This window comes from Somniosus microcephalus, chromosome 8 (genome assembly GCF_052327205.1).
Source record: "Somniosus microcephalus isolate GS21.2 chromosome 8, FLI_Smic_1.0, whole genome shotgun sequence".
In the NCBI taxonomy this organism is placed as follows: domain Eukaryota; kingdom Metazoa; phylum Chordata; class Chondrichthyes; order Squaliformes; family Somniosidae; genus Somniosus; species Somniosus microcephalus.
Window position 1 is genome coordinate 234,349,330 of NC_140994.1, and position 20,407 is coordinate 234,369,736.

Here is a 20,407-nt window from a genome sequence, read left to right on the forward strand (position 1 = left end):
CCTTCTTAGGACAATTAGGGCAGAACAAGCAACACTGATCATGGCAGTAAACAAGCCTCCAGTGGTTTATTGGATTGTGTAGGTAGTGACACTCTGAGGCTACTTCCCTCTGGTGATATCAGTCTGCAAATCTTTCAAGAGACTTGAGATCAATGTTCCCTTTATGTTGCACGGCCGTGCAGTGATCTGCAGGTCCCGTGCAGCCGGCATAATGGCGTTCTAATGGCAAAAACCGTGCATGCGCGGTAATTTGAATGGGCTGTACAGCCCCTTACAGGGGCTGCGCACCCAAAAAAAAATGAGCAGGAACATTGGTTGAGACACTAAAACAAGGCTCCGTCTCCCTGTTTAAGTGGATGTTAAAGATTCCACTGTACTATTTCCAAGAAGAGCAGAAGTTCTCCCAGTGTCCTGGCCAACATTCCTTTCTTAGCCAACACCCCCAAAGAACAGAATAACTGGCCATTCATCTCATTGCTGGTTGTCGTATCTTACCGAGCGCAAAATGACTACTACATTTGTCCACTTAACAACAGTGCTGAAGTTCAAAGTAATACATCTGAGAGATGTGATAATGTGCTGTATAAATGTATCTTTCTTTGTTTTGTTTTCCTGTATTTGACAGAAGTGGATAGAACTGGAGATACAAAAGGACATGACTTGTTTTGTACCTCTAGTTAGGAAACCTATAGAATGAATTACCTGAAAGATGTGCTGCCTTATGAAAAGAATGAATTGTTTGCAGGGTCATACGCATGCATTAATATATTGATTTAGCTCCTTGACTATCTTGGTTTCCACTCAACCTTACGCTGAACTTGAATACTAAGCAAAAAGTAAAACTCACCAGACCCGAGTTACATTAGTGATACTGGTTTTGCCAAATTTAGGAGGGTAGATATGCATTTCACATTCAACTCGGATAGGATAAAGGTCTCCTCCAATCGGTAATAAATGTCCTAAGAGAGTTTAAGTAGATTCAGCCTTGCTCTTAGTGGCCACAGGATTTCAACACAGACACCATCTTGATATTGGCACCAAGAACATTGAGATAAAACAGAAGTGATACCTGGCTGGTGGGACTGCATGGACTCCTTCTTTCTGCAATCTGGGCCACGACTGCTGGGTTACTTGAGCTAATCAGCACCGGTGAACTGATCTGCAATGGCTGGTGGGATGGAGACAGGTGGGAGATTCTGTTGAGCATATTCATAGCGCTTGTGTGAGAATGGTTCTCTTTAGCAGCCATCCTCCCTGGCTCTGTGTGTCTGATGGCTGTGCTAGAATTGGCAGCTGCTGGACTGCAATGGCATTTACCACCTTTCGCATCAGGCCTTTTTGTTGCTAATAACTGCTTTGCTGTTGAGTTCATCTGTAGGAGACAGAGAAAGAGAAAGAATTGAGTGAATTTTGACCCACATATTTACAGTACAATCAGTGAAATCAGAGTATCTTTAGGGTAATATTTTTATAAACACATTTACATTTTTTAATTCTAATATATTTTCTATTTTAAAAAAAAGTATATTTTCACCTCTTCCTCTCTTTTGGGCTCCTTGAGCTGGACATCACATCCTGGCAGAGAGATCAAAGCAGATGACTTGCTCCTAACCCAGTGCCAATGAAGCTGAGCAAACAGACTACCAGGAGATGCTTCACAGACCCTTCCTATCACTTGCCCCACTCCCTGTAGGGAGGCATCTAGCCTTTGCTCATTTCTGCCATTCAGTGAAAATTATCGGCAATGTTATCATACGAATGCTTAATTCACTTGTATTACATTCCTCTCGCTGCTATTTTAGTAGAGCTATTATTATTTTAAACGAGTTAACACTTCTATCAAAGTAAGGGAGGCAGGAATTTGATATGTGCATCAAGCATCCAACAGATATTTCTAGCCTTCTGGCTGAATCTTAAAGCATGAACCAATGTTGCCCTGCTCTGTAGCATATAGCCTTGGCGCTCTTGTGAGCTAACCCACTACACTGTTCTAAATCAAAAGCAATTTTTTATTGAATATGGTTAATTCCAGTCACAATTCATTGCTAGAGCTGGATTGTTTTGCGCGACCTGCTGCTGAAGGAGTTAGAGAAAACTCATCAAAACAGTTTCTTCCCATTTAGGGGTAGTCTAGAAAAACATGGAAAATAGGTTTCTCTGTAAAAGAAAAGCCCTGAAATTGAAATCATTTTCCTTTGTCCATGAAATGTGCTTCATGCTGCAACTCTTAAGTAGTTGACTAAAGATTGTGGACTGTGCAGAACAGATCATGTAACTAAGAGCTATAGGAGACAAGTGAATTTAGAAATGGATGGCTGGATAAGCCATGACTCCACATTAATTGTGAGTGTGGGTTGGACCCTGTTTTTTCAAAAAATCTGACTCATTGATAAGTATGAAAAACAATAAGTTGAGCACATTCCAGTCTTCCTTTTTCCTGAGACTTCTTTAGCTCTGGACAGCTGCAGGTTAAAAGGTGCCTTTCATTTTCTTCTGAGATGAGCAGAATGTTTAAATCGCTCCAGAATAAGAGACTGCACTAATGCACTAAAAGTGTTTTTAAAAGTGAAAGGTGTGTTTGTCAAACATTTTCTTTTGGAAACTGAAAGAGTAAGAAGAGCCATGAGTAATTTTCATTGTGACACTATCACACACAAGTGGAGTGATAATGAACATCAATTTGATTTATGCCATTGCTTCGTGTATTTTTCTTTAAAAGCACTTTTCACGAAGGTGGCTCCACTTTAAAAAGAAATGTACATTCCTGACCATGATCGCTGATCTTAAATAAAGGAAACACAAAAGTAACCAATGATTAGCAGAATTCCCAGTAACACCTACCTCAACAAATGAAATGGGGAATATTCCTACTTTGTCTTCTAGTTTGCCCTCTGCCCAGTTTTCATCAACTCTCCGGATCACTTTTAGAATATCATTCTGAAAGACAAGTTTGAAACTGTTAAATTTGCCACAACCTCAAAGCTGAGCAGTGACCTACTGACACTCCTAGTGAGGGGGTATCATACAGCAGGTCCTCTGCCTGGAGTACAAATGTATTTGATAAGTCTTTCATCCGATACTGAGGGCATGAATAAAATAGTACCCTGCAGCAGCTGGTAAAGAAACGTTTCCTGTGATAGTGGAATTCCACGCTACTTGTCGCACTTACTTTGATTGGAAAATACATGGTCCATGCAAGCGCATGTACTCCAAGCCCCAACCCAGAACATAACATATTTTTGTAGTCTCAGAATCAGGTCATTCTTATTAAAATGATTTAATAGGATGATGAACAGCAGAATCAATGGTCGGGGTGTAAAATGGGCTGTCAATTCGCTATTATACTTTTGTGATATTGCCAAAAAACAATTTCAACTCCGTTGTTCCAACTGAAGCTACTGTATGAAGACTGCCCCTTTAAAGTTCTTTAAAAAGCCATGCATTATTATAAAGTTCCCACTGACGTTGCACCCTATGGATGTCACCAAGTTTTAAGCTGTTGCCATAATCATGCAACCTCTCAAACATGCAGAACTGACCTTGAGACTTCTTACCTTGAGGAATGGCAGGAGATCCTTGTTGGCTTCCTTGTCTTTCTCTTTCAGATTAAAGTCATAAAGAGCTTTGCAGAGGGGTGGGGGCTGAGGTAAATGGTGGATAACTTGAACAAAATTGAGAGGGAAGATTCCACAAACTCCATTGATTTCCCCATAATACCAATTCTCATCCACTTGGCGACGCAGAATGATGACATCACCCTTTTTAAAGCTCAGGTCTCCTGGCTTCTGGCCTCCATACGTGTACAATGCTCGCGCACATGGCACCTGCAATGACCAACAGCTTCGGATAATGGAATTTCTGCGTAAGCAGCGTCGAAAACAACTTCACATTACTGAAAGACTCAACATAAAAACGCTTGCTGAAGAAACAGGCCCAGTATCCTGCACAGTGACTACAGGGACATGCTCCTGCCTTACAGTCTATAGAAACAGCCTTCTTCCCCAAGTCCTAACCCCAGCCCCATCACCAAGCACTCCTCACTTCAATGTATTGAACTGTATCACTAAGCATGACCCCGACAGCATGTTCTTGCAGGTATTGTGAAATGCATATTATAGCACCTACTTTGTAGAGCTTCTGCAAATAAAACAATACAAGTATATCGAGCAAGGTAAAAAAAAATGTTATACATCTATCTATATATAATAAAAAGGAAGGAAATGCGTTAGTAAATATAAAAAACACAACACAGAAACAAATCTTAAAACATGTCAGTCCTACAAGGTGGTTTCACGCCACTGCCCAAGTCTAATTTCACCCCCAGTGTTACAATTTTAACAGAATGTGTGAATTTATAACAAAATCCAACTTCGGACACACTTAGGCTGGGCGTTTCCTTGGAGGTGCACCGTAACTTTGCCAGAAGTAGTGCGGAAGCTCCGTTTGCACGTGGAACCTGGGTTTCTGCCGCATTTACCGCAAAGTTATGGTGGTGGAGCGGGAGCAGCTCCGAGGAAAATGCCGTTCTTAATTTTAAAATTTTCGCAGGCAGCTAAAAGTATAGATATGAGCCTATGACTGACTCTTCACAAAGGATTTCTATCCGGTTGCACACTTAGTAATGCATGAGCTGAGCTGTTGCAACTATTAATCCTCCAGTACATACTCGAGTCACTGCTGTCCCTTGGGACACTGTTATAATTAGTTTATCATTCTAATGATTATGTTGTTTCTGCACAATGTCACTGAACATTACAGGGTATGTCACTGAACATTGCAGGGTATGCCCTTTAATTGCAGAGCAAGGATCTCCACCTGCAGTGAATAATCAGCAAATACACACAACTGCAGTGCAGAATAAACATGAAGGCCCGGAGTTTCCTCTAGGTGGCGCTGTTTCTTCCAGCGCAATTCACCCAAAATCGGCCAAACCAGCGCTAAAGATCAAGGAAATTCAAGAGCAAATTACGTCTGACGCAAATCGAGTTTCTGTGATCTTTTGCGCTTGTTTGAAAAGACACTGTGCTGAAGCTGGCCCCACCCACAGGGTGAATTCATCACCACGGAGATTTTCCACTAACTGCGCCTGTTTGCGGGCCTTCAAGGAGGCTCTTAAAATTAAGCTGGTTCTTTTGAGTGCAAGGACAATAATAGGTACCTTTTAAAAGCTTTTGCATATATATATTTTTTTTTAATTTACTAAGAAACTGACTACTGTTCGCCAATATAACTGGGAAATAGTTCTGTATAGTTTTTTAAAGTCATTTTCAGTTATTTAAAATTGGGTTACTCACAGGCACTCAGATTAAAAATGCTTACTTTTTGTGATAAACCCATTTTCAGTTGCATTAATCAAACTGCACCAAGTCACCACTCTTAAATATATCAAGGAATATTTTCAAAAGCAAAAACATTTAAAAAAAGTTACGTTCTAAAACGCTGTCTGATTGCGCTGCTTCATGGCAGATTTTATGTTTGTCGATATGCAAATGAATTTGAGCGGAAACTTGAGCTAAAAAAAAAACACTTCTCAAAACTAGCACAACTTTGGGCACAATTTGTGCCCGGATCGCTGATTGTCCCCAAAGTGGAAACTCTACCCCAAACTGTTACACCTTTACACCTTGTGAATAAACATGCAGGCGAGAATCGATTTGAACCCTGCCCGCCCGCTACAATGGCTTTCCCGTTCTGGCCGCTGGTTAAAATAGCAGTCGGGCTCGTTTCGTTGTCGGAGCCAATCTGCATATTTAAAGAAGGACCCTGGGTGTCCTTCCCGCCTGCTCAGAAGAACAGGTTAAAATGGAAGACTGTGGGAAGGGAGCAGGACGTTGGTGGGTGAGTCTCCAGGGCGATTTTAACTGCCTGCCCCCTCAGTTTCTGCCAGGCAGGCAGGGTTAAAATCGCCTCTCATACAGCTACATAACGTGCAACCCTTGCTCCGATGAATAAACAGGGACTCAATAAGCAGGAACCCCATAGTGTAGGGCGATGTGCAAATGTTATTCCACTGGACAAACAGCAAGTCCACAAAATTAGACCATATTAGACCATATTCGGCCAGCACAGACGCAATAAGCCAAATGGCCTCCTTCTGTGCCATAAGTATCTATGATTCTAACACTTATCATGCTAAACAAACAAGAGCATCATATAGTTATATTGGGCCGTATTTTCCGATCGGAGGCCTCCTGCGTGTGGAAAAATCTGGAAAAATCTATGAACTTATCTGAGGGCTCCCGAGGTGCGTATACTTCTGATCCTGGGCCTCTCCAAACTCCAAGTGCGCAGGGCCCACGTATCCCAGGGGCGCAGGCAGTTTGCAGCGTCCCTGGGATCACGTGGGCCATGGGGAGCCAACAGAAGAAGGGAATCTCCCTTCATATACTTGACAGATAGTCCTGTCAAATATATGAATGGAGATCACCCCAAAAACAAAGTAAAACATTAAATACATTTAAAAAAATCACATTTTTAAAATTAGTTGAAATTACAATAAATTAAATATTTTAAACAAAAATTTAATTTTTTGAAAAAATAATTGAAGTTTTTTACAGGGCTAAAAATAAACTTACCTTTTTTAAAGTAGTTTTTAAATGATAAATGAGTGAAAAATTTGTAAAAACTTTTTTTCAACTCTTATCCTGGTAAAAGCAGGCCTTATGCTTGCTTTTACCAGGTGTAAGATTTCTAAGGGTTTTCTGTGGGTGGAGGTTCTCCAAAAAGCGAAACTATCCACCCACAGAGGCCCTTCTCCAGGGCAGGCATCCGATCTGTCAAGAGCATTCTGTGCATGCCAGAAACCGGCATTTCCGATATCCCTACGGGTGTGTACACAGCGCGTACACACCCGTAGGCATCGGAATCTACGGCCCATAGAGAATTACACAGAGTAACTTCCTCTGCTGAATAAACCTGGAACAATTATACAATGCGTAACTGTTACTATCCTGTTTATCAGGAACCTCGCTCAATTATATAGTGCGTATCCTTTAACTTGCCGAAAAATCAAATGCTCTGTACAGTTGTACAGTGAGTCACTCTTACTCTGCTGAATATACAGGCACTGCACACAATTCTACCACGAGTAACCTTCATTTTCACTAAATATACAGGAACTTTGCACAGTTACACAGTGTGTATCCCTTAAACAGAAGTTCCATACAAGGGCTCTATACTTGCACTCCCCTATAGGTTCCGTTTGCGATTGATTTTTGTCACGGTACTCCTGCAATATGATAGGCTGACTGAAAGAATGTTGCTGCATTAACTGCTCAAAAGTGTGCAATAAATTGACGTTGAAGCACTGCGTAAAAAGATAATGCGTGATCAAAAGCTCTGGACAAAGAGTTAACACCAGTATCATTAGGATAAATACGTATGCACCCAGAGGACAATGTTGATCCCATATGCTGTTCTGTGCCGCACGCATGTCAAGCAGAAGTATTCCTGCATATTGGGACTGATCTATACATATACTGAAGAGTTGCCACTGGGTAAGCTCGAAGAACTGAAGACAATAAGATTGCAGATCAGGTCATGTTGTGAAAATTAGGCCTGTGCATGAATCTGATGCATTGCACATTCAGCCTAGTCACTGTGACATAGTTCCACCAGTTGTCATCACATGCACTCTTGAGGACAGCTGTTTCTGCTCCTCCGACACTCTCCAGTCACAATGACAATTTCTTCAGTGCTCTTTACACTGACGGGTAATGAATTACTAGAAAATTTTTTTTTTTTTATGTTACAGCTCAATGCTTTGCCAATTATTGACTGGTTGGGAATGACACCGTTTGCTGACAGAACAGAGTAAATGCCACACACCGTACTGCTGCTATACAGTCCCTCACAGTACCGAAAACCTTCAGCACACAACCTCACAGCATTGAGAGCAAATCCATCTTTCAGCACATCTGCTCTTAGAACTGAAAACACAGCCCTTATCAGCACATTGCTATTACATAGTCCCTCATATTGAAAACATGGCCCCTTTTAGCATACTGTTACAACAGATTGTGTACACTGAACAGAACCGGTACCAGCACAGAACCCTGTGGGACACTGCTACCCACTTTCAACTACTCTGAGAAACTGTACTTAACTCTTACTCTGTTCCCTCTCTGCTAACCAGTTTTCAATCCAATTTGGTACCTTCATTAATCCTTGAAAGAAACTGAATAAAAACTCCTGAATATCAATCCAAAATTACACAATCCACATTATTCAGATCTGGCTGGGGGCATTCAACAGGGTCCACAGATCCCTGCTCTGAGCAGCATAAGAGCCTAAGGCCTAGAAATTCAGTTGGTAGCGCCAGCCGCTAGCGCCTTAAGAGGGCGATAAGTGGGGTGTGAAGCGGCTAGCACCTGGGCGCGGCGTGATCTGCGCCTCTCGCGAACTTGAGTGAACATTTAGCGGCGGCGCAAAACTGCAACGCCCACTCAGCTGCGCACGCAGATCCTGACATCATTTCATGGTGCAACGCCCTTGGTGCACCCCGAACCGGAACTTCAGTGGCGCCCCCTTCTTTCTGCCTGGTTGAGTGGAATGGTTCCCAGTCGCTGTGGGGCTGGGGGGGCGCTATTTAAAGGGGGCTCTTCCTGCATTCTTTGTGGTAGCCATTTCGGACCACTCCTTCTGTGTGAGAGAGAGAGAGATTTGCAGAGAGACAAAGGGAGAGAGCTTTCTGCATTGAGTCAGCGCTCGAACAGGTACTTCAGGCTTCAGCCCAGAGCTTTGCAATTGGATTGATTTTTCAGTGCCATAGCCTTGAGTGGCCACATATAATGGGGGCTGCAATGGGTGGAAAAGTTGGGTTTCTCCATTGCATTGAGAGGGCTCAGAGACGCCGAGAGAGAGTGCCAATCATGGCCAGACGGAGGAGGGCCAACAGGCGTCGACACAGGAGGCCTTAACCTCCCAGGGTACACCGCCAGCACTTCTCCTACCTCAACATGTCTGAGGAGCAATGCATTCGGAGGCTTCGATTCAGAAGGGAGGTGGTCACTGAGATCTGCCACCTGCTTCAGAGAGATCTGTAGCCTCAGCTGAGGAGCAGGACGTCTCTGTCGGTGGCAGTGAAGGTGACAGTGGCTCTCAACTTCTATGCCACCGGCTACTTCCAATCCGCTACTGGGGACATTGCCAATGTCTCCCAGTTCGCGGTGCATTGCTGTATCTGCCAGGTCACGAATGCCCTCTTCAAAAGGAGACGTCAGTACATTTCCTACCCCATGACCCTGGACAAGCAGCAGGAGCGCGCAATGGGATTTGCAAGAATAGCGGGCTTCCCCATGGTCCAGGGCGCCATTGACTGCACGCATGTGGCTTTGCGGGCGCCTCTAGAGAATGCCGAGGATTACCGCAACCGGAAGGTGTTCCATTTGTTGAACGTGCAGTTGGTGTGTGACCACAGGGAGCTGATACTAGCTGTCAATGCCCGCTTTCCAGGCAGCAGCCATGACGCTTTCATCCTGCACCAGACTTCTGTGGCAGACATTTTCGAAGCCCCGGCTCACCCAGGAGGCTGGCCTCTCAGGGACAAGGGCTATCCATTGTGCACCCGGCTGATGACCCCGCTCCGTGTGCCCAGCACCCCTGCTGAAGAGCGATACAATGACAGCCATCAAGCGACCAGGAACATCATTGAGCACACAATCGGCGTGCTAAAGCAATGGTTCCGCTGTCTGGACCATTCCGGGGGAGCCCTTCAGTACTCGCCTGAGCGAGTCTCCCATTTCATTGTAGTATGCTGCATGCTGCACAACCTGGCTATCCTCAGGACTCAGCCACTGCCAGCAGACATTGGAGGACCACCAGAGGAGGAGGAGGAGGAGGAGGGGCACCAAGATGGGAGGGAGGCACAAAGTGCAAGGGCCATCCGTCAGCGGCTTATTGCAAGTCGGTTCTAGGCCCCCTCTCAGGGAATGGCTTGTGCCATTGAAAGAACATGAATGGACCCGCTCCGCAAACCCTGAGCCAGTCAAGGCAACAAATAGTTCAAAGTGCAAACATGCACAATCTGAATAAAGACAATTATTTATTTAACAAACTCTGTGTCCTTCCCGCATGACAAACAAATACAGAGAAACCCCCAAAAAAACAGTCAGACACATAACTGGCTCTCACAACCTGGAGACAATTGTTGTGTATGTACCTTTAAGAGAGAACTGCTTTTATACTGTAGTACCGGCAGTGACCATACCTGTATATAAAGCCGTAGCAGGCTTCTGTACTTTCAGTTTCCAGCATACCCTCTGTTCAGTAAACACCTGTTATTACCGTTCTCCTGCAGTCCGTGTGTTATTGATACGCGGACACTACAACAATGAACACAAGAGTTAAACAAAAATGACCATGATCCTCGGCCTTCACAAAAAAATTAACAGCATTTTGCCACACCTCCTACTTTTTGGCCTGCGACGGTGATCTGCCTCGCTTGCGAGATTGGCCCCTTCCCGTCCTGCAGCTCCTCCGCAATGGGACCCCAGTGGCTGCAGCAAGGCTGGGGGAAGGCTGCTGAGGGTCAGATAGTGAGTCGGCAGATGCCCTTGGGGGACGGCCTGGACCAGCTCTGGGCCTGGAGGGCCCGGCTGCTGACTGCTCCAACTCTGCTTGGGCGGCAGCAGTCTGTGCTACAGGTGGTGGCAGCTGCAGTGGAGGAGTGACAGTGTTGGCAGCAGGAACGCTGCCAACTTGACAGAGCACAGGCACTCCCTGGTCGGACAAGACATTGGCACTCGCATGGGGCAGCACTGAAGCATGCGCAGCAATCTGCTGAAGCACAGACTGCTGGCCTGCTGCGGCGCGGCGAGGGCCCCGGCGAATCCTGCCCAATCCAGCGAGGGTGGCAGCAGTTAGTGCTCGTGTGGCCCTGATCTGTGTCTGCATCAGACCAGCCAGTGACTGCATGGCACGACTATACACTTGGCTGGAAGCCACGTGTGCTGCACCGAAGTCCTGCAGACTCCTTGCCTGTGCTGCACTGAAGTCCTGCAGACTCCTTGCCTGTGCTGCACCGAAGTCCTGCAGACTCCTTGCCTGTGCTGCACCGACGTCCTGCTGACTCCTTGCCTGTGCTGCCCCGAAGTCCTGCAGACTCTTTGCCTGTGCTGCCCCGAATTCCTGTACACTCCTTGCCAGTGACTCTATGGAGTCAGGCATCCTTGCCATTGCAGCCATGAGCTCAGTGTGCCTGCGCTCTGCCTGGGCGCCCATTTCACAAAGGAGCCGCACCTCCTCTGCGCTCACTGTAGCAGGGTTGGAGGCCACACTCACCCTCTGGGGAGAAGGCCGCCGAGCTTCCCTACACCCCCCCCCCCACATTGCTGCAGCCCGCTGGGCCCCGGAGCTTCATCCTCCTCAGACCCTTCCCCCCTGCTCCCCTCCAGGGAAGACGTGTCCCCATCATGGCCATTGGCTGCCTCGGCTGAGGGTGGCACTGATGTTCCGGCTTCCTCTTCCTCCTCCTCGCCTTCCGATTCACTCCCAGTGGCAGCTTGAGGGCCCGCCTCCTCACCTGGCGAATCAGCATCTGAAAGCAGGGAGGTACAAGAGTTGCTTTAGCGTGAGGACAGGGCGGCAGCGAGGGAGGCATGAGTGCTGCAATGCATTGCATTGGTTCGATAGTGGCAAAGGATGCTGGTGTGAGGCACAAGTGGAAAGAGAGAGGTCAAAAAGGTGATGACCTTCCCATTGCTGTCCAGAACGGGGTCGGCATCCCCAGTGGCGACGGGGCCAATCAGCCGGCCTGCCATAATCCGTTCCACTTGCTGCTCCAGATCGCTGAGGTCTTTAAGTTCAGGACGGCCTCCCCCGGTCCATTGCTGCTGCCTCCTATTGTGGGCCAGCTTGCCCTGCAAGAGAAAGGATGGGCTCTGAGTACAGTGTGAAGCCCTGACCTTGCCTGCACTGCCTCCCATGTTGGAATAGCCCTGACAGTGTGAAGCTCTGATCTTGGCTGCACTGCCTCCCATGGTGGAATAGCCCTGACAGTGTCAAGCCCTGGTCTTGGCTGCACTGCCTCCCATGGTCGAATAGCCCTGACAGTGTCAAGCCCTGATCTTGGCTGCACTGTCTCCCATGGTCAATTAGCCCTTACAGTGTGTAAAGTGGTGAATGTGCATGTGAGTTTCATGAGAGGCCCATAGGTGTTGGATGAGGGCTGGGCATTGGGGCTTTCAGGACCCTTTGGCCATAAAGTGAGGTGCACATGCAGGGATGAAGAGGATACTGGAAAGGGTACTCACCCTGACACCCCGAGTGAGGTCGTTGAACTTCTTCCTGCATTGTGTTGGGGTCCTGGGTACCATGCTGCTGGAGGTCACTCTGTGTGCCACCTCCCTCCAAGCTTTTCTATATTCGTTGGGCAGTGGCCTCCTGCCACTGTCAGGAAAGAGGATAGGTCGCCTGCGCTCCACTACGCCAACCAGAACCTTCAGGGCCCCCTCACTGAAGTGCTGCGTTCGCTCCCTGGCCCTCTCCATGGTCGTAGACGTAACGATGTCGCAGCAGGTCTGTCCAGGCCTAGAATCAGGGCTCCAATATGCAGGGCATGGCTGCAAGCCAAATCGACCCTCCCCCTTTAAGAGGTGACCGGTGCCAGCGTGTCTGCCTGCAATCGCTAACTGGCCGCACCTGCGCTGCGCCCGCCCTCAGTGGTAGCACCTCGGCTCGCTGGCTTAGCGCCTTAGGATAGTCGTGCTTTAGCGCAGCAACAACCTCTTGGGGCGATGCAACTCAATTTCGCTGAAGGTGGCGCTAAGTTGTGCCGGGCGCTAAATTTAGTGCACGCTTGACTGTAACGCCTCAAACGTGGCGATACTGAATTTCTAGGCCCAAGTGTTCCATAAGCTATTTAATCATCTATGTCTGTGCTTGTCCTTAGAGGTTATAGCCCCAATCTGTTCCCCACCCACATTGTTTCCCTAGGCCTCCTGAAGGCACTGACACATGCTGGGGTGCAGTTCAGGGGGCACATTTGGTACCTCAATCAAATTAACCTTCTTCATATGGAAGCTTAAACAGTGAGTGTCAGCAGGCTAATAAACTGTGTGAAGCAACACAGCACACTCGTATTCCATCTTCATCAGGTATCCACTTTGCAGCAGAAGTCACTTGACAGCAATCTGGAGCAGGAACCATGTGTGAATTTCCTCCTTCTCTAGCCCAAGGGCATTGCCCTGACCACCACCCTGGCTGTGATCAGTTACTCAACATAATCCAGAGATTGTACATGGTACCTTGCTGGTTTTTGCAACTCAGTTCTGTACTAAACGATGTCTGATCACTGGGGGAACCTCAATCCCATTTTTACCCAGATGCAGTCAGCATTAACTGCTTTTGGCAGAAGCCTATTCCACAATACTACTTTGAAAACTATTAACACAAAGCATATCTTCTAATCTCTAGTGCTAATGGGTTAAACTAGCTTGAATTCCAACAGCACTTTGTTAAATAGTGGTGTTATTATGATCACTCTGTTAGCACACCTGTCACGCCCCATAGGAAGACCTTAAAACTTAAGGTTTTCACGGCGACTTTTTATCTGATGAAAGACCATTATTTAAGAGCTAGAATCAGCAGAAGTCCCGCATGTGTTGCTGGAATAATTTGTATCACCTGCTGGCTTTGAAACTGTCATTTGAAAAATATTTTCAAAGATACAATACAGGATCTGAAACAGGCATTCATTGACCACAATACCTCAGAGAGTAGATACGTTCATTCTTTCCCAAAGTTGTTGACAAAGCTTCTGACAATCTTAGCTTCTTTTGGTCCTTTAAAGAAACAGTACAGCATGTGTGCTGTTCACAATAACAAATGTCCTGTGTCTATAGCTACATCTCAATGTCTCCAATCTCTCTCTAACCATTTATGTGTCTCCTTTACCATCCACATCTCCACGTCTTCCTCCTCACCACTACCCTTATCCTCTGCCTCTAGAGAAAAACTCTTCCTCTGCTTCCTCACAAATTCACTCTTAAACTTCCAACTCTCTGTTTTCTGGCCCTCCACTTATCCTGATTAAGCTGTTGCTGGTGACTTGCTCAATTGTTCACTCACCTTTGGTTTCCATAACTTACAGTGTTAAAGTGATGTCCTCCAGTCGTTCACTGCCTATCTAGCTCCAGTAACCTATCCACGTGGAGAGAAGCTAATCAATCGTTATTTTAAAGATCTCAATCATGTCTCCTCAAAGTCTAAGGCCTAGAAATTGGGTTTTGGCTTAGCCAGGGCTTTAGCGCCGGAAGTTAGTGCTGGCGCTAAGTCCCCCTGCGCGCGCCAAAAATTCAGCAGGGCCGCACCCAAACGGCTGCCGGCGCTACTGAAGGGTCTTTGCGGCGGTAAATCGGCGCTAACTGCCGTTTCGCGCCGCAATTCCGGCGCTGCGGCACCCGATGCGGTGCGGCAGGCTCGGGAAGTGCAGGCCTCCTCCTTCCGTTAAGGAGGAGCTGCCTGCACCCGGCCGCGGCCCGCGCAAATCTGTCTAAAAATGAGCCCGGCACCTCGGACAAGTGCCAGGCTTGCATCTGTTCCGGGGGGTGGGGGGGAGAAGTCCGGGGAGGGAGCTGCGGGCAGGCGGCCGGCGGGAAAGCGGCCAGCCGCCGCGGGGCCTTTAATGCGCCGGCGCAAACTCATGCAAGACTCTGTTGCCAGAGTCTTAGTTGCGGCTGCCACGGGCGAGGCGGCCGCAACTGAATTTCGGCGCTAGGGCCCGTCGGCATGGCAACCGGGACGCTGCGCACACCGATGACGTCATCGGTGCCGGCGCAGCGCTACCGGTGCAACGCCGCTTTAGGGCCCCAGGGAATTTTTCAACTGGCCATAACTCTGGCGCTAGTCCCTCTAGCGCCTCAAAAGCGGCGCTAAGGCTAGTGAATTTCTAGGCCTAAGTTTCTCCAAAATAAAAAGCCCCACTTCTACAAATTCTCTCCTGATAACTTAGGGTCCTTCAACTAGGTATCAATCGAATGGCCCTTCTTTGAGTTTTTTCTAGAGTTTTGATTATCCCCACCATGGGAGGAGAGCAAAACTGGACACAGTATTCTAGATGCGACTGGACTAAGGACTTGTAAAAGGAAAGGATTTTACATCATGTTTTACATTTAAATTGTCCTACCATATTTTTTAATACTCTACTTGCTTTTGCAACAGCCTTCCGACACTGATCATGAACCTTCAATGACTCATGAACTGCAAACCCCAGCTCCTTCTCCCTCGCAGCTGCCTCTCAGTGTGCTTTATACAATTTGTTATCTCTTCTCATGGTCTAACAGAACAGCCATCTATTGATGCAAGCCTAGCATGAGGTGTCTGTTGAGAATATATTCTTAGGAGAGGGTTTAATCAGTTTGTCTGATAGGCCTACAGTGAATCTCTAAATTGAGAAGGAATCAAAGACACCACCCTTCCATTTCCTGTGATTTCAGGGAGAGAAAGGGAAAAAAGACACATAGGAAGCCAGTCAGGTTTTAAACAGGAGATTGCAAGGTACAGGCCTGGGGCTGGAACCTAAGATGCAGGAGGTCAGTCCTTGCAGTTAGAAGTTGTCTAAAGAGAAAGATAATACTAAAAGCAAGGAAGCCAGCCCATGTAATTGGACTGATTGTTACCTTACTGACAACTTTTATAATACAACAGTTCAATTATGCACTGTATGTAGCAAAACTGACTCATTGCTGCCTGCGTGTATAATCTGACTGACTATATAGGTAGGCTGATTGTTCCGTTATTGACCCTGTATATAAGGGTTGAATAGGGATGGACAAAGAGGGGGAGAAATTGGTCTTCGGAGACAGCGCAAAACAACTAATAGCAAATCGGCAGCCAGTTTTTCACCCCACACGATTTTCTTTTCCATTGAGGTCAAGGAGAAGAAAAATCAGGTGGGGTGTTAAACGGGTTGCTGATTCGCTATGGCCTGTTTTGTGTTACCTCTGAAGATCAATTTCACCTCCATATTCTGGAGTTTTACTTAATTATCTTCATGGCTCGGCGACTAATCTTTTTATTTATTCATTCATGGGATGTGGGTGTCACTGGCAAAGCCAGCATTTATTGCCCACCCCTAATTGACCTTGAGAAGGTGGTGGTGAGTTGCTGCAGTCCGTGTGGTGAAGATACTCCCACAGTGCCGTTAGGGAGGATTTATACCCTTGACATTAAGATAGCATCGACCCTTAACATCGACATCTTGACAGTGACGATGAAGGAACGGCGATATATTTCCAAGTCAGGATGGTGTGTGACTTGGAGGGGATGATGTTCCCATGCGCCTGCTGCCCTTGTCCTTCTAGGTGGTAGAGGTTGTTGGTTTAGGAGCTGCTGTCAAAGAAGCCTTGGTAAGTTGCTGCAGTGCATCAGTACACACTGCAGCCACGGTACGCCAGTGGTGGAGGGAGTGAATGTTTAAGTTGAAGCCAAATGGTCCATCTGGTTTTATTCTTTTTGTATTTTTTTGTAGCAGTTTGATACAATTGAGTGGCTTGCTAGCCATTTCAGAGGGCAGTTATGAGTCAACATTGCTATGGGTCTGGGCCAGACCGGGTAAAGATAGTTTCCTTCCCTAAAGAACATTAGTTGGGTTTTACGACAATCTTCAGCGTTGTGCTCACCATTACTGATACTAGCTTTTTATTCCAGATTTATTTAATTAACTGAATTCAAATTCACAAACTGCCATGGTGCGATTCAAACTCACGTCTCCGGATTATTAGTCCAGGCCTCTTGCTTACTAGTCCAGTAACATAGCCACTGTGCTACCATACCCTGTATATTCTTATAACAGGATTCATCGGCCCAGTACTTACTGTGTATAAACAAACCTGACTGTTCCAGCACTGACTGCACTTAACAGGAATGACTGTCGTAGCTATGGTGTTTATAACAGACCTGATTGTCCCAATACTGACTCTATATAACAGAGCTTGCTCAGTACTGAATATATACATAACAAGACTGAATGTCTTGATGTTGACTGTGTAAATAACATAACCGACTGTTCTAGTTTTTAAAAATATTTTTTTAAATTTGTTTATGGGATGTGGGCATTGCTAGCAAGGCCAGCATTTATTGCCCATCCCTAATTGCCCTTGAGAAGGTGGTGGTGAGCCAGCTTCTTGAACCGCTGCAGTCCGTGTGATGAAGGTACTCCCACAGTGCTGTTAGGGACTGAGTTCCAGGATTTTTACCCAGCGACGATGAAGGATCGGCGATATACTTCTAAGTCAGGATGATATGTGACTTGGAGGGGAACTTGGAGGTGCTGGTGTTCCCATGCGCCTGCTACCCTTGCCCTTCTAGGTGGAAGAGGTCGCGGGTTTGGGAGGTGCTGTCGAAGAAGGCTTGGCAAGTTGCTGAAGTGCATCTTGTAGACAGCACACACTACAGCCGCAGTACGCCGGTGGTGGATGGAGTGAATGTTTAAGGTGGATGGGGTGCCAATCAAGCGGGCTGCTTTGTCCTGGATTGTGTCAAGCTTCTTGAGTGTTGTTGGAGTTGCACTCATCCAGGCAAGTGGAGAGTATTTCATCACACTCCTTACTTGGGCCTTGTAGATGATGGAAAGGCTTTGGGGAGTCAGGAGGTGAGATACTCGCCGCAGAATACCTTGCCTCTGACCTGCTCTTGTTGCCACAGTATTTATGTGGCTGGTCCAGTTAAGTTTCATGATGATGGGGGATTCGGCGATAGTAATGCCGTTGAATGTCAAGGGGTGGTGGTCAGACTCTCGCTTGTTGGAGATAGTCATTGCCTGACAGTTCTGTGGCGTGAATGTTACCTGCCACTTATCAGGCCAAGCCTGAACGTTGTCCAGGTCTTGTTGTATGCGGGCATGGGCTGCTTCATTATCTGAGGAGTTGTGAATAGCACTGAACACTGTGCAGTCATCAGCAAACATCCCCATTCCTGACCTTATGTTGGAGGGAAGGCCATTGATGAAGCAGCTGAAGATGGTTGGGCCTGAGGAACACCTGCAGCGATGTCCTGGGGCTGTGATACATAGATAGAAACATAGAAGATAGGAGCAGGAGTAGGCATTCGGCCCTTCGAGCCTGCTCCGCCATTCAATGAGATCATGGCTGCTCATCCAAATTCAGTACCCTGTCCCTGCCTTCTCCCCATATCCCTTGATCCCTTTAGCCTCAAGAAATATATCCAACTCTTTCTTGAATATATTTAATGAACTGGCCTCCACCGCCCTCTGTGGCAGAGAATTCCACAGGTTCACCACTCTCTGGGTGAAGAAATTCCTCCTCATTTCAGTCCTAAATGGCATACCCCTTACCCCTTATCCTTAGACTATGACCCCTGGTTCTGGACTCCCCGGCCATCAGAAACATCCTTTCTGCATCTAGTCTGTCCAGACCTGACAGAATTTTATAGGTTTCGATGAGATTCCCCTCTCAATCTTCTAAACTCCAGTGAGTATAAGCCCAATCGACACAATCTCTCCTCGTACATCATTCCTGCCATCCCAGGTATCAGCCTGGTGAATCTTCGCTGCACTCCCTCCATGGCAAGAACGTCCTTCCTCAGGTAAGGTGACCAAAACTGCACACAATACTCAAGGTGCGGTCTCACCAAGGCCCTGTACAACTGCAGCAAGACATCCTTGTTCTTGTACTCAAACCCTCTTGCTACAAAGGCCAACATACCATTTGCCGCCTTAACCACCTGCTGCACCTGCATGCTTACCCTCAGCGACTGGTGCACAATAACACCCAGGTCTCTTTGCACTTCCCCTTCTCCCAATCTATTGCCATTCAAATAATAATCTGCCTTCCTGTTTTTGCCACCAAAGTGGATAACCTCACATTTATCCACATTATAGTGCATTTGCCATGTTTCTGCCCAATCACCCAACCTGTCCAAATCGTACTGGAGTTTCACGACATCCTCCTCACAGTTTACCCTCCCACCCAGCTTTGTGTCGTCTGCAAATTTGGAGATTGATGCGCTATCAATTACTCATAAAAGACTGAGAGTTAGAAGAGTAACCAAAGGCTTTTATTAACAACAGAATGGAGGTCTGCCTCGCGTGGTCGACCGGTCCATGATACTAAGGGCTGGGGAGCAGTCACCTTTATACTAGGACCTGTGGGAGGAGTCAGCCGAGGCATGTCCAGGCATGTACACAGTGGAATACAAACAGGACAAACAGGAATACAAACAGTGGTTTACCACAGAGATATTACATCCAATTCCCTCGTCCAGATCATTAATATATATTGTGAACAGCTGGGGTCCTAGGACCGATCCTTGCGGTACCCCACTAGTCACTGCCTGCCACTCGGAAAATGACCCATTTATTCCAACTCTTTGCTTTCTGTCCGCCAACCAGTTCTCTATCCAAGTCAATACCTTGCGCCCAATCCCATGTGCCTTAATTTTGCACGCTAATCTCTTATGTGGGACCTTATCGGCAGCCTTCTGAAAGTCCAAATACACCACATCCACTGGTTCTCCCTTATCTATTTTACCAGTTACATCCTCAAAAAATTCCAGTAGATTAGTCAAGCATGATTTACCTTTTGTAAATCCATGTTGACTTTGTCCGATCCTGTCACTGCTTTCCAAGTGCTCTGCTATTACATCTTTTATAATAGACTCTAGCATTTTCCCCACTACCGATGTCAGGCTTACCGGTCTATAATTCCCCGCTTTTTCTCTACCACCTTTTTTGAATAGTGGGGTAACATTAGCTACCCTCCAATCCATGGGTACTGTTCCAGAGTCTATCGAGTTCTGGAAGATGACCAGCAATGCATCTACTATCTCTAGGGCCACTTCCTTAAGTACCCTGGGATGTAAGACCATCAGGCCCTGGGGATTTATCGGCCTTCAGTCCCATCAATTTTCCTAACACCATTTCCCTACAAATACTGATTTCTTTCAGTTCCTCCCTCTCATTAGACCCTATGTTCTCTGGCATCTCTGGGAGGTTATTTGTGTCCTCCTTTGTGAAGACAGAACCAAAGTATATATTTAGTTGGTCTGCCGTTTCCTTGTTTCCCAATATAAATTCCCCTGATTCTGACTGTAAGGGACCTACGCTTGACTTCACCAGTCTTTTTCTCTTCACATATCTATAAAATCGTTTACAGTCAGTTTTTATGTTCCCTGAAAGCTTACTCTCATATTCTATTTTCCCTTTCTTAATTAATCCCTTTGTCCTCCTTTGTTGAATCCTAAACTGCTCCCAATCCTCAGGATTATTGCTTTTTCTAGCCAATTTATATGTCCTCTCCTTGGATCTTATGCTATCCCTAATTTCCCTTGTTAGCCACGGTTGAGTCACCTTTTTTGTTTTATTTTTATGCCAAACTGGGATGAACAAATTCTGTAGCTCATCCATTCGGTCTTTGAATGTTTGCCATTGCCTATCCACCGTCCACCCTTT

At 46.5% G+C, this 20,407-nt stretch overlaps 1 protein-coding gene across 3 annotated transcripts in view; it reads right to left on the reverse strand.

Moving 5' to 3' along the window:
• Positions 1 to 20,407, reverse strand: part of LOC147114160 (E3 ubiquitin-protein ligase SH3RF2-like) — a 100,332-nt gene that overhangs the window by 42,840 nt on the left and 37,085 nt on the right. For 2 of the 3 annotated variants that reach the window (XM_085995795.1, XM_085995797.1), the window contains exons 3-5: positions 3,555 to 3,824; positions 2,842 to 2,937; positions 1,070 to 1,372 (exon numbers count right to left, since the gene is read on the reverse strand). In XM_085995795.1, the coding sequence (XP_085851921.1) occupies positions 1,070 to 1,372; positions 2,842 to 2,937; positions 3,555 to 3,824 (669 nt within the window). The remainder of the gene's footprint in view (positions 1 to 1,069; positions 1,373 to 2,841; positions 2,938 to 3,554; positions 3,825 to 20,407) is intronic. The other variant, XM_085995796.1, reaches the window with a different exon arrangement.